This window comes from Natrix helvetica, assembly GCF_964273705.1.
Source record: "Natrix helvetica genome assembly, chromosome: Z".
NCBI classification, from domain to species: Eukaryota; Metazoa; Chordata; class Lepidosauria; order Squamata; family Natricidae; genus Natrix; species Natrix helvetica.
Window position 1 is genome coordinate 86,224,473 of NC_138554.1, and position 15,458 is coordinate 86,239,930.

The following is a 15,458-nucleotide window of genomic DNA, read 5'->3' on the forward strand; positions in this document are numbered from 1 at the left end:
ATAACTTCAAATAAACATATATAGAAAAGATAGGCAGAAAAATAAATTTATATTATTGGATAAAAATGAAAATAATAAAAAGATAAAACTTAAAGTTCTGGTTTGACTGGAATGGAGAATGAATCACTATCAGTGTCTAATATATTAAGTAGCCATAAAATATCTTCATTTTGTATATTTGGGAATATATTTCATTTAGAATTAATTCAATATTATTTCAGTTTAAATTAATTTCTTAGTTATTCATTATATGCATAAATTTTATATTAACACATTAGGACTTTAAACTATTAGTCTCAACATTTCTTTGTTTGTACTAGACCAACTTTCCCCAATATTATGTCCTCCAGATGTGATGAATTTCAGTTTCCTTGATTTCAATTCAGCCCAGACAATTGCAGTGCTGACTAACATATATGGCATAAAGGCATAAAGTTAAGGAAGAGGAAGACCGCCCTAGGGAATGGTACTTAATTTCTTAAGACTGGGACTAGACTATTTAATAAGAATAATTTAGGATCTGAGATTCAGTGCTTAGTTTGTTGCGCCAGTAATTCTCTTCCAGAAGAAGCCACTGGACTGGATATCACTAAAGCATATGTCAACAAGGTAATACTGCAACTCATTGGCTCAACTAGTTAGAAAACACTAGGGGAAATATGGTCATATAAAGCAGCCTGTTGCAGTGTCCTCCATGTGTATGGACCACTTATTAGACTGTCTAGCTACCATGGCCATCCTAGAAATTTAGGAAGCTGAAGTATACAGATTGGGACAATGGCCAAATTTTGTATGGTTATTACAAAATATTTACGTAATTATTTTCAGTTTTTATGACCAAAAGAAAGCACTTCTTTCTTTACAGATTACAAAATTTATTATTGGGTCTATTTTGGACTATTCTTCCAAAAGTTGTATCAATAGATTTAGTTAAAATAATGAAGGAGAAGTGAATTTCTGAATACTGGCTGTTATGAGAGATGTGATGGAGTTGGCATAAAATACATATACATTTTACAGGTTTCGCAATGGAATTTTCTAGCGGCAAGCCTTTGAATTAGTTAGAGTTTTGATATAAATCAGAGGATGCTGATACAGTCTGGCTGCTTGTCCCAGAACTGTGATTGACATTAACTTGATCTAAGCATTCTTGCGGAAGGTGTGTAGATTCAAAATGGAAAATGTCAAAGAAATCTTAATGAATTTTCTATGAACTCAGAAACAAATTTCATTTGCAGATCAGCAATCAATATGGCTTTTGACCATCTGTGTTATGCCCTACATTTTACAATTTTAGATCTTGGTCTGTGATGGAACGACAGAGTAGCATATTCCGTACTAGAATAGCTTTGCAAAAAGAGCATGCCACATCAAAGTTACTGTAGCAACATTCTCAAGTAACTGAAATTATATTTACAGATTTATTCTGATCACTTGTGGTTGTTTTATGTGATGTTTTGTATAGATTCAACTGCACATTATGTAATCTGAATAAATTATAAATGAAGACAGGACTTTCATGCTCTGACTTGTGTTTTCACAGATTCAGTGGGAGTGTATAAACCCCAAGTATAAAGTAAAGAAGAAGAATTACAAAAACTCTGGCATCGTCATTCTTAATCTGTGCAAGGTGCTTTTATTTAAGCAGTGCTTTAATAATGAATGTGAAAGTATTGTTTTTAACAGCCATAATGAAAGTAAACATAGGAGAGGGAATTGGGTCCTTCTGTCCATATTTTGTAAATTTTTATATATGTCAAAAATAGAACATGTCATAAAAATGCATATTTTGGGATTCCCAAAGGTAGGATACCAGATGCTGCTACATCATGCTAGATCAACATTTTCATTGGGTTGACAGCTGCAAATCCAAAATGGGCATTGACCCTCATACATTCAATCTGTTAGCCTTGTATATTCAAAGGAATACATTTGCTTAATTATAAATATACTATTCAAGTTTCTGAATTAAGATTAAATTCTGGTGACCTCTGGGCATATCAAAAGAATTAGTATATTGGTGTTTGTCATCTTCAAGGACATGTTTTGACCTCTATATAATATCTGCTAATCTTGGTAGTTTCCCAGGCGGATACTAACTAAAGCAATCATACTTAGCTTCAGAACCTAGATAATGTAAGACAAGGATTAGTACCATCACTGAACTTTGTTGTGTTCAAATTCAGGAATTAAATGGATAATCTAATAAAAAAGAAAATGGTATTGATTAATCTAACATCAGGATGCACTGAAGTTACTTCAAAACCATCCATAATTTAACTGCATTGGTTTTAAATGAATAAAAGTTTAATGTTTTAGTAATCCAAATGATGAAATTAGCCTGAAATTGCTGGAAATGTAATCACTTGGCATCCAGATGGAGGATTGAGAAAAACTTCTTATAATTGAGACATTAATTGAGATATTGTCTGATCTGGTTTATATATGGATGGAAAACACCACAAACTCTCAGGGCTATGGGGAGAATTTTTTCTCCATAACCCTGCTTTTTCAAGAGGCAACTGGACTTTTAAGTCCCGTTGCCTCTTGAAAAACCACCTTTGGGACAAAGAACATCATCTGTTTCTGGAAATCCCCAATTCATTCCCATTAAAATACATATCTATGTCTATTTTCTTTCTAAAAGAAACCCTGTATGAGTACATCATTTTCAACTCTCTTTCAAAACAATTCTATGCTATGATTCTTAGCCTTGAAAGTCTTTCCCCCCTCCTTTATATAAAGGTAGGGAAAAGGAAGGAATATTTATTTTTACCATGAGGTACAATATTTCCTGTATCACTTATTCTCAATAGTCTTTAAGTTACTAATGGCTACAAAAATATACCTTCCAATATAAAAGGGAAATATTTAAGAACACATGGTTTTAAACCCAAATTTCTGACTTTCTTTCCTCCAGATTCACAAGATGCATTCATTCTTAGATTACATAATGGGTGGCTGCCAAATACAGTTTACAGTAAGTATTTTGTTTATTTTTTAAAAAGACAAAATCTTTCACAATGCAAATATTATTTTACACACAGGTAATAGAAGTAATATTGCAAGGTTTTGTTGAATTCAGATAAGATATACATGTGTTAAAATATTTAATTTTTAATAATCTGTTGAAAAATATAACATATTTTACATGTAATAGTATGTATAAATTACATTCATTAATAATGAAAACTTGATAGTATGTCAAATTTAATTTTGCCTATAAATGTTTGGCATTTGCATAACTAATACAATAAGTTAGATGCTCATTTTCTAAAGCAGTGCCTCAAAATAAACTGTGATGTGGTTGTATCAATCTTTGGGTATTTATCAATTCATAATATACATCTCTACCATCCTCCAGAGGATGGTAGAGTACAGGAAGGCCTGGAGGAACGTTGTCGATGGGGTCGCGATGGGTCAGGCATGACTTTGCAACTAACAACAACAACAACAAATATACATCTAAAAGTTTGTTCTTTGGGCAGTTGGTTTTTCTAACTTTGGTAAAGCCCACATGTTTGAGGATTGATACTGTTGTTTTTGGAAATAAAATTTCCAAAAATGCTGGTGCATTTTAATACAAATTACATACATTCATTTTCACTTTTCAACTGAATTGTCAATTGGAATACATTTGTCCTTCCAGCTTTATTTGAGATTTGTGAAAGAAGTGTTCTGCTTTAACTCTTATTTAAAATTCATTTTAGTCATATATAAATTTTATGCTCATATGTAAACATATATGAACATATATTTTAATATCAAAATGTATGTTTTAATATTATACATGCATGCATATATAATATGAAATGCTTTTATATACACATACATACAGAGAGAGAGACATATATGTGTAAAGTCAAAGTTCCATGCAGCTTTTTTTAAATACAAATAAATACAGAAGGTGAACAAAACAGATACATGACTAAGTACTAAATACTGATTAAACTATGCTCTTAGATCAGGGGTGGCTAATTAATGTTCCCAAGGGATCACTTGGCAACTGGGGAATCTGAGGAACTGGGACTGTTGTGGAGAGCTGGCACAATAACGTCTAGCTACACCCTACCCACTTGCTTGCAAGACAGCGCTTTAACCTAGGCAACGGTGACCTGAGCCCAGATCCCCTCACAAATAACCATTGCTGCCATCTCAGGCTCATCCAGGTGAGGGATGAGTGATATGCAGTCACAGAAAATTGCTTTCTCTCCTTCTCCTTCCATGTTCATTAGCCAACTGAAGGCACACAGGCGGTCACTGCAGAGAGCTATACTTGTTTCGGCCCCTTCTTCTATCCGCTATGACATGGTTATTTATATTTTATTTCTAATTTCCAATAGACCTCACACAGGCCAGACAGACACAACCAAAGGGCCAGATGTTGCCTGGAGGACCGTAAAGTACACAAGTCTGTCTTAGATCAATCTATAGATATTCCTTTTTCCTAGTCACATATAATCCTCAAATATTAAAAGCCATATGTCCATCTTATGAAACTTTAAAAAATAACAATGGTCTCCTGTTTAAGTTTCTGGTTTCGTAAATCAAATAATAACTTGCCAATAAAATGTTTAGTCACGGTCCTGAAAAAAAACACTAAAGGATTACAGGTCTTCCCAGATATTAAAGGAAATTATGAGCATGAATTTTCACTCCCAACATTCATTTAATCCACCTTTTCTGGAACAATATTAAAAGAAAATGTATCCTATAATAATGGATATGAATATGACAATCAAATTTTTCTAGAGGCATTCTCAAAAAATATAAATTAAATCTAGTAAAGGTTCATAGGAATTTATGCCATTAAGACATTTGTTAATCATTCAGATGCCATAAGATTTTCAGTGTTTTGTTTTTTAATTTAGAATAAGTCCAATTGAACTCAGTGGAATTTAATTCCAGATAAACATGTTTAGAATCGATGTCTATGGAGATTCTCAGTCAGCCAGGTCATGGTTGTCCCAAACTGGACTTTTTGGGAGGTTTTGAAGACATTTCGCTTCTCATCCAAGAAGCAAAGAATTGAAGAAGCTTCTTGGATGAGAAGTAAAAGGTTTTCAAAGAAAAAACAGAAAGTCCAGTTGCCTCTTGAAAAAAGCACCTTTGGATTTAGAATCAATATTAACGTGTCATGGAAATCAGTGGTAATATAATTTTCAGAGTTCACTTTAAAAGCTATTAACTAAGTACTGAATCTATATTTGCATTCATATCTGTATATAATATTAAATATACATTATTGAATTAAATAAAATTAATTATTAGAATTGTGAATCATTTTTAACCTATAACATGTGAAGGACTGCAGTACATTTTATGTATAATGTAATTTATATAGGTATGTTTGTAGGCATGTATAAATACACACACACACACACACACACACACACACACACTGAAGTTGTTCACATGTTTTGTTATCTAATAATTGATTTTATTTAATACAATAATTATTATAACATTTGTGGCAAATTCCAGAGAAGAAAACAGAAACCATAATTCACAAGAATTCTGATACCAGATTAAGGACTACATTTTATACTGGCAGTATTTCTGCAGAAACAGGTGCAGAATTCTGAAATTTTTTTTGCAAGTTAGCCCACTCTCTTTGTTTTCAAATTAATTACGTCTTCAATGAGTTCAAGTAGGGGGCAGACAATACAATGCAGCTGTGATCTGAAAGGCTGTTTGATAGGGGAGGGAGCCAAGTTGCTAAGCATAGGTTTGTGAACAAAAAGCTATATAGTATGATGAACCTGCTAATTTGAAGAGCTAATGAGAGCTTTTATAGCATCAAATTGGGTATTCTGAAGCTCCTTTGTAAGCATATCATGTCTTATTAGAAAGAATGTATCTGATAAATAAAAGCAAGCACTTTTTTCAAAACCATTTTTAAGATTCTATGGTCACTTTGAAGGGAAAGCTTTATTTTTCAAATAGAATTGACTGTCTAAATGATTCTATAGCATTGTATTAGCAATACTGATAAGAAAAAAACTCACTTTTTAATTACTATTAAGGTAATAAAATTTATAGGACAGATTTTCATTTCCTTACCTGAATCAAATATAAATGTTATAAAGAAAACAGTTGCTGCTATTTCTACTCAAGGGAAAAGTGACATTCCCATAAATCTGACCAGAACGTGGATGATTATTTTAAAATATGTTGTAGGTTTGAAATCCCACTGCTATTATCTGCCTTTTGAAGATATAAATTTAATAGCAGTAAAGACAAATTCAGATATACCCTCCTTATTCATTCATATCAAAAGAACTGGGATTTTTATTTTATATTTTATGGATAAGTGTGTCTTTTAAAGACAAAGGCATTCAGAAGAAACACCCGGAAGTCCCCCGGCGAGAACAGCTGGGTAAACAGCGAGCTCTACTGAGCTACGCAAAAACCCAGCTGGCAAGCCATCGTCAAGAGGTCCTTTGTGGACTGGAACCGTTCGGGGCACAAGGAGAGTCGTTTTGGATGCCTGCGGGGAGCGAGGCAAGCTCCCAACAGATCCGTTTCAAAGCTCTCTGGAGGTCGGCGGTGGGAGTGGCAGCCGTCTTCGTATGACTGCTCTGGAGCCGGGGCATCTGGAACAAGATATGTGCAGGTGCGGAGAAGCGGACAGAGTGTTTGATCCGGAGAAAGATTGGCCGATGTAAGAGTAAGAGAAACAAATTTTGGAGTTTAAAAATTTTCCGGAGCTAAGCTAGCGGCTAAACGTCACTTGGAATACAGTGGATAGAAAGAAAGGAGGGGAAAGCTATCAATGAGAGAGTACTGAGACCAAGAAGAACTTTATTAATAAATTTGGAATTGGAAAAACCTAAAGCTTAAAAAAAGGAAGAAGATCAGGAAAATTGGGATATGGTCTTTGAACTTTTGGTTCGACTACTGACAAGAATTGACAAATTAGTGGGCTGATTACATAAAGGAACAATAAAAGCCACCTACTGGAGAGAGGAGACATAATATTATCTTGAAACAAAGGAATAGAAGAAGGGTGTGGTCTGTCTTTTTACACTGGAAGAAAATATACAACTTTTGAATTTTGGAAAAGGATTGGATTATCTTGCGATCTGATATCAAAGAGAAGAACTAAGAAGAAGGACTAAATTAATTGTGCTAAAATATACAAATATTAAAAGTGTATTAAATTTGATCGTGGAGGATGGAATGTTAGAGGAGTTGTTGGAAATGTTAAAAAGTGCAGGAGCAACATTAAAAAGTAACGAAGAGGTAGAAAAGGAACCAGAAAAACTGTTGAAAGTGGAAATAGGAGGGGAATAAACAAGCAGTGTAAATGAACAAGGAATTAACAAGGTGGAAATGGAAAATAAAACTCAGTGGAGCAGAGAGGAAAAAGGCATCCGAAAAAGAAATTAGCCAAAAATAAAGAGAGAAATAAAGGGAGATGGGAAAGAGAAACTTGGGAGAGAGACACTTAAAAAATCTATTGAAAAGTGAGGGAAAATACAGAAGAAAATATATAAGATACATAAAAAGAAGAAGAAAAGAAAAGGAAATTTAGAAATAGGAGAATAGTAGAATGATATGATTCAGTAAAAGAAATATTGTTAACAAGATTAAAATATTTTTTAACTAGAATGTGTGGGAATTATATTAAGAACCTTAAAGCTGTTAAATAATTATGTTGATTATATAAAACTTGAAATTTGAAACTTGAAGATTCATATTGTTAATGGAAAATAGATGGAAAAGAAATGATAAATTGTTTATTTTTAAAGGGAAAGAAAAATTATATTGTTTGTACTTGTTAAAAACTAAAAATTGGAAAATAGGATAAGAAAAGTAAGAGGGCTAAAATTGGAAATAATGGAAATATAATGTAAAATGAATTATGTCTTTTGATGGGAATGTTAAAGGGGGAATTTGTACAACACTCTGTTCACAATGTTTTTTATTATGTAACAAAACTAAATAAAAAACTTTTTAAAAAGGCATTCAGATAAAAGCCCTCGTTTAAAAATCAAGATATTCTATAAGAGAATATACAGAATGGTTCCAGATATCTCATTTATAAAACTGTATAAAGCTGAAATACTATGAACCGCATAATGATATTTTGATCGAAAATCAGATTTTTGATACATGTAAATACAGAAACTTTCAAACTATTCTGCATGAGTAATCTATTGGCTTTAATTGTATACAAGATTTTAAAAGTTATGATAATGAGTCATCCACAAAGCAATTAAACATTAGTTTTACATAGATGAGAGGGAAGGAAAAGAGATGAAAAATGCATAAAGCCTAATAAAAGATATGATTTGGGAAAATTATATTAAAGCCATCTCATTATCCTACTCAGATTTGGTAGAAATAAGTCTTCAAAGTTACCATGTAGAACAAAGTTGGAAACTAAATACTATCATAGAAAACACCCTGATTCTTACAAATGTCATCCCAGGTACAAAGGAAGCTTCCTAAATACTGAATAATAATAATTCCAGTGGAAATGGAGTAGCATCAATGCATTCTATCTATCTAATAGATGTATCTAATCTATTTAATAGATGTAGCATCTTAAAATGAGCCCAAGGGTCTGAGTAACGAAAGATATGTTACTTTTGTACCAGAATAACATTTGTCTTGTAATTGATTCCAATAGGAATCCAAAATCTACACCCTGTGCTATTTGTAACTTCAGAAATTTGAAGTTTTTAGGAAAAAGATAGCAATTGTGTTCCATAGCATAGGCAAGAAATACAATGGTAAAAAAGTAAATCTTTTCAGTAGCAGAATTTTGTCGCAGAAAAACATTTCTGGAACTTAAATTATAATTTTTCTCCATGTTGTGTGAGTATAGTTGTATTATAAAACTATAACATACCACGATCTACATACCATGTAGTGATGTTGAATATTTTTGCAGCTACTTTTATAATCTGTATCATTAATACTGCCATTACTGTAATTTGAGTTTGCCTTCTGGTTCTCCTAGATAGAGCACCTGAGACTGGGGTATTTGATTAAACTCTCAGTGCTTCAGTCTTATAATCAAACAAATGAATGTAATGGGAAAAGCTTTTATTTAGTTTTATTACATAATTTAAAAAAATTGTTCTACTGCCATAAGTTTGATTAAACTAGTAAAACAAAGAAATACAATTTAATTGGAGTATGTTGATTTTAAAATATTGCTTGGAAAATATCAGATATGTCTTAAATTGTGCTAAGGGTTCAATTGCTCCTTGGTCTTCTGTAAAAGTCCTCTTTGACTTTGTTCAATAGGATCAGGTAATTTAATTCCTCTCCTACCCCCCCCCTTTTTTTTTCAATTGGTTTCTCAGTGATAACCTACCTGGTTGAAGATAGTTCTGCTTAGATTTATTTAACCAGGCTAATTAGTTTTTTCTGTCTAATATTTAAAATCTGCCTCACTTTTTTTAATATACTCTCCAGCAGAGTAGGAAAGACAGATGGTTTTGCCTTAGTTTTTAATTTAAAGGGTCATATGGAAAATCTCAACCATATTAGATCATTTTTTCCAATCTTTTACTTTTTATTCCTTATGATGATGAGTATTACTATATATTTTCTTCCTTTTTGGTCTTTGGCTGTAAACTAAGTTTAAACTTACCCTGAGAGAGAGGATGAATATTCCAATTGTATCAAAGGCACTGGTGAAATTCTTTTTTTTTTACTACCAGTTTTGTGAGAGTGGCTTGGTGGGCATGGCAGGCGAAGGATACTGCAAAATCTCCATTCCCACCCCTCTCCTGGGGAAGGATATTGCAAAAATCTTCATTCCCACATCACTCCTGGGGGAAGGATGTTGCAAAATCTCCATTCCCACCCCACTCTGGGGCCAACCAGAGATGGTATTTGCCAGTTCCCTGAACTACTCAAAATATCTGCTACCAGTTCTCAAGAACCTGTCAGAACCTGCCGAATTCCACCCCTGTTCAAAGGCCCTGTAGGATTTCCCCTATAATCCAGGTACGCCTTTTAGATATCTGTGAACAAATGTAAACGAGAGCAGCAAAAGACAAGAATGATAAATTTTCAAGTGACTTAATATTTTGATTAATAGTTTAATCCTATCGTACAATGCATTATACTGTGTATGGAACAATTCTCAAAGTGGTATGCATAGTTTTCACTTTAAAAAATACAAAGCACATGAAATAAAAAGATGTAAAATATTTAATTTAAAATTATGTAACAGAAGATGAAACATGATGAGAGATGGAGAGATAAAATTCACACACACACACACACACACACACACACACACACACACATCAGTGTCATAAGGCCTGAGTAAATAACCAAGTTTTTTACCAAATTATTTCTAAAAGAAATAACTAAAAGAAAAAAAAATCAGAGGAAAACTCTTGAGTATGAGATTTAGAAGAAGAATATTCAATTCCCAACAGTTCAACCATAGCAGAGGAAAAAACATCTCCCCTCCTTTATCAGCTGTTAAAGTCAAAATGATATGTGAGAAAACAAGAATGATTTTTTATATTAATAGATCTGTGTCTATAACCTTTAAGTTTAAATGCATCCTGTACTTCAGAGGTCCATCAAAATATCTAAGAATAATATAAGCAAAAGGGCAGTGTTTTGGGATAGGTATTTTTTATAACTAAGTTCATCTCCCACTAATAGTAATAAATAGTAATGTTATATGAATATTCATCAAGCCTCTAAAACCATTCCCCACCACAAACACTTTTCTTGTACAAGTTTGTTTTCTCACAAGACATTTGGAAAGTAAAGCTGTTATATGTGGGCAGCAAACCTCCAAGTGTCCATTAAATGGCAGCAAAGTGATAGATAAAAGTAACTTGTTTTGCAAGCCCAGTTGTTAAGTAAAGTGGAGAAATTGTTAATTCATATATAGACACATATGCATATCTTTGAACATTTGGAGAAAAGCTGAAATATAAATCTAACACATAAAATTTATTTATTTATTTATTTATTATTCATGACATATATATATATATATATATATATATATATATATATATATATATATATATATATATATATATATATATATATATATATATATATATATATATATATATATATATATAATTTACAAACATATAAAATACAGACATAAAACTTTGACATACACTACGTTTACATGATACAGTACAAACAGGAACTTCCTGTTCTTCCTTAACTTATATTTTTAGACTTTATTGACTTCTTTCATTGATCCTTGTTTCTTTCCTCCATCCACCTATACCATTTTTCCCATATCTGGTAATATTCTGTTTCTTCTTTTCCCTGGATTTCTTTTGTTAATTTGTCCATTTCGACACAGTCCATAACCTTTCTTATTATTTCATTTTTGCTTGGTATTAATTTGTAATTTTCCATTTCTGAGCGAAGGCAATCCTCGCTGCCATAATTATGTGTAAAATTAAATACTGGATTTCTTTTTTATATTTTGCAGTCATTATTCCTAGTAGAAAAACTTCTGGTTTCCAATCTATTTTGACTTCTATTAACTCTAGCCAATACTTTTTAGCCTCCTCACACGTCCACCATACGTGATAATATGTTCCGTGTGTTGACTCACATTTCCAACATTTTGGGGAAGCATTTGCTGAGATTTTTGCTAACCTTACTGGTGCCAGGTGTCATCTGTACTGGTTTTCCTTGTATGCAACCGATAGTGTCATTTTTAAATTTGTCCCCCAAACTTTTTCCCATTTATCTAATTCAATATTGTAGCCAAAGTTCTGTACCCATTTTACCATTTGTTCTTTCACAATTTCTTCTTCCATTTTATATTTCAGAAGAAATTTATATATTCTCCCTATCATCTTTCTTCCTGAGCTTTGGGTTATTTTATCTAATTCATGTGGTTCCATTTCGATGCCGTATAATTTAGTATCATTATTGTGTTTAGTTTTGAGTTGCAAGTAGGTTAAAATTTATTTTTTTATTTATTATTCATGACTTCTATCTCTCCACTAGAAACTATGGCTGACATAAAGATCTTAATTTCTCATTTGTTCTATTAGGGACGGCTATTTTATACAATATTGATTGTGTTATTTCATGGCCAAAGAGTTTTATAGCTTAACCTAGAATGAAAAGAAAATATGAAATGTTCAATTTGATACAGAAATATTATTTCTATGATTTCTGTTCTTTATATCATTTCAATTACTTTGCTTTTAGCTATTGGCACTTTAAAATATGCATTGGTTTTAATGGTTGTTATATTCTGAATTGTTTTTTGTTTGGTGGGTTGATATGTTTCTTTGCTTTCCTGTAAGCTGCATAGGTATTTTACTGGAATGGCTGGTAAAATATACATATCTATAATATAATAAATAATATATAATATAAGAAATTATATTTCTATAATATAAGAAACAATCCTTATGTTCAATTTTGGTAAATGCAGCACATTATAAAGGAATTGGTTTCATAACCAATAGTTGGTTTGGAAATGTAGCACAAAATAGATCTGTTGCACAATAAACTTGTTTGACATTGATCGTGATAGGATATGAGGCCATGAAAGTACAGGGAGTCCTCAACCTACAACCACAATTCAGCCCAAAATTTCTGTTGTTAAGCAAAACAGTTGTTAAGTTATTTTTCCTCAATTTACAAGCTTTCTTGCCACACCTGTTAAGTGAATCACTGCAGTTGTTATGTTATAGTAACACAGCTGTTAAGTAAATCTGATTTCCCTTGATTTTGCTTGTCAAAAGGTCATAAAGGTGAACATAAATACCAGTTGCCAAGTGGCTGAATACTTATTGTGATGATTTAATACAAGTAAAGGCAGACAACAAGGAGCTTGAACCAGAGGCTTGTCTTTACTCAGCAGCAGCCATCTTACAACTACTTCTTGTCCCCAGATCACATGACTAGAAATGTTAACTGTTTCCTAACATGCATAAAGAACTGGGCATAACAATTGAACTTAAGATATAACATAAAGCATACACATCATTACATCTTCCCTCTTAAATATAAAACATCTAATATGATACAAAGTCTTTCCATATTTTTGGTTTAATAGCTCGACCATAGCGAGAGAAAGTAACCGTTGTCTCATCCAGCAGTAGGATTGCTGTCAAGTTGAGAGTCATTCCCAGCATTACGTTATTCTTGGTATTCTCGGTAGACTGTATATCCATGTTCAGGTGTTTTGTGCCATCATGCGTTTGCACTTCATTTTCCTTGTTATTTGCTTCTCTGATGAAGTATCAGCAGCAGTGTCTGGATGAAGATGATGCCTGTTTCTTCTCAGTTGCTGTCCACACTTGGTTTCAACTACATATGATTTTGGTGAATTGGCTTCTCTGACAATTCGAGCAGGTTCCCATGTTCTCCCAGTGACTCTGTGTCTCACAGCTTGCCCAGCACACAGTGGACGAAGGGACTTCGTAGATTTACCAAAATACAGTTTTTGCTTTCTCATGTTTATGATCCTCTGAGCTGTTACCCGCTCATGTGGGATGGAATACGGCTGCAATTTATGTGGTGCAATAGGCACTGTGGTCCTCAGTGTTCTCCCCATTAGCAGCTGTGCCGGTGAGCATAAACCTTCAATGGGTGTTGCACGATAATTTAACAGGCCTTAGTACACATCCTGCCCTGATGATTGTGCTTTCTGTATAATGGATTTGGCTATGCCAACATACTTCTCTGCTAGGCCATTGGTCTGTGGATGATAAGGACTTGTGGGTTTGTGCCTGATTTCCTATTCATGCAGGAAGCACTGGAATTCAGCACATGAGAATTGTGGCCCATTGTCAGACACAAGTTCTCCACACACTCCATGTCTTGAAAGTATTGTCTTAAAAGCCCATATGACTATTGATGCTTTTAGACTTCCCAGCTGCACTAGTTCAAAGTATTTGCTGTAATAGTCTACTACCATCAGGTAGTGAATGTCTTCAAAATGAAAAACATCTGTAGCCAGTCTCTGCCATGCCCGTGAAGGAGCATTCCATGATGTAAGGGGTTCTTTCACATTGTTTTTTTGAAATGTCTGGCAGTTATCACACTTCTTCACAATTGTCTCACTATCAGAGTCCAAATTAGGCCAATAAACCACCTCCCGTGCTCTGCTCTTACACAGAGTAATGCCCAAATGTCCCTGGTGAATTTGTTCCATTACTTCTGCCTGCTGTGACTTAGGAATAAGAATATGGTCACCCATTAATATGATATCCACATGAATGGATAGTTCATCTTTCACAGGCCAGAATTCCGGCAGCTCAGGACACAGCTTCTTGCGTTTTTATGGCCAGCCATTGCACATGACACGAGTTAGTTTTGCTAGTACTTTATCCTGTTTGGTGTCTTGTCTTATCTTCTCCAGCCATACGTCTGATATTGGCATGTTCACTAACACTGTATGTACCTGCTCTTCCAACTCAGGTTCACCCCTGGCTTCATGTCCTTCTGGAAACACCCTTGACAGGCTATCTGCCATTGGAATTTCCTTTCCAGGCTTATACTTCACTCTGAGATCATGCTGTTGTAATATCATAATCATTCGCTGCAAGCATGGAGGTGTAGAAGCTAGTGGTTTTTGTAGTATGTACTCCAATGGGTTGTGGTTGGTTTCCACAACTACTGGGCGACCATATATGTATTGGTGAAATTTCTCACATTCATTCACAATGGCCAGCATCTCTTTCTCAATTTGAGCATAATTGGCTTGTGTCGTGGTCAGTGCACGTGAAGCATATGCCACAGGGTGTCCTTGTTGAGTCAGCACAGCATCTAATCCAAACTGGGATGCATCCACTTGAAGTACAGTGTCAGCATTTACGTCAAAGTATTTCAGTATTGGCCCTGGATGTTTAGTGATCAGTTTCTTCACTTTGTCAAAAGTCTTTTCCATGTTTGCATCTCAACACCAAATAACATCCTTCTGAAGCAATGCACATAGTGGTGCTGTCTGTTGAGCAAGGCCCTGAGAGAATTTGGATAGATAGTTGAAAATGCCCAGTGATGTCTCCAGCTCCTTTCTGGAGGTTGGGGCCTTCACGTTAAGAACTGCTGTAATCTTATTTGGATCAGGCTTCAAGCCCTCTTTGGTTAATAGGTGTCCAAAATATGTCACTTCTTCTACACCAATTTGCATTTTGTTTGGATTAAGTTTAAGATTTTTCTCACGACATTGATTGAGCAAAGCAGTAAGGTTTCTATCATGCTCTATTCGATCCTTTCCATAGACCAACAAATCAACTATTACTTCAACACCCTGTAGACCAGCAATCAGTTTGTGTGATTTCTTTTGAAATATTTCCTGTGCAGACACTATGCCGAAAGGTACTCCTGTGAAGCGCCATCGACCTGCAGGGGAGTTGAAAGTGGTGTGGTAACTGCTGGCTTCATCAAGACGCAATTGCCAGTAACCAGACTGGTCATCTAGTACACTGAACACTGTTGCTCCTACTAGCTTGTATGCTATGTCCTCCATGGTG

At 34.0% G+C, this 15,458-nt stretch overlaps 1 protein-coding gene across 5 annotated transcripts in view; it reads left to right on the plus strand.

Moving 5' to 3' along the window:
• The window catches only part of CPNE4 (copine 4), a 318,853-nt gene that overhangs the window by 284,434 nt on the left and 18,961 nt on the right, over positions 1-15,458 (plus strand). For 4 of the 5 annotated variants that reach the window (XM_081971083.1, XM_081971084.1, XM_081971085.1 and 1 more), the window contains 2 exons: positions 1,544-1,630; positions 2,921-2,980. The exons of the other annotated variant lie outside the window; for it this stretch is intronic. In XM_081971083.1, coding sequence (XP_081827209.1) covers positions 1,544-1,630; positions 2,921-2,980 — 147 coding nt within the window. The remainder of the gene's footprint in view (positions 1-1,543; positions 1,631-2,920; positions 2,981-15,458) is intronic. 5 annotated transcript variants of the gene reach the window in all.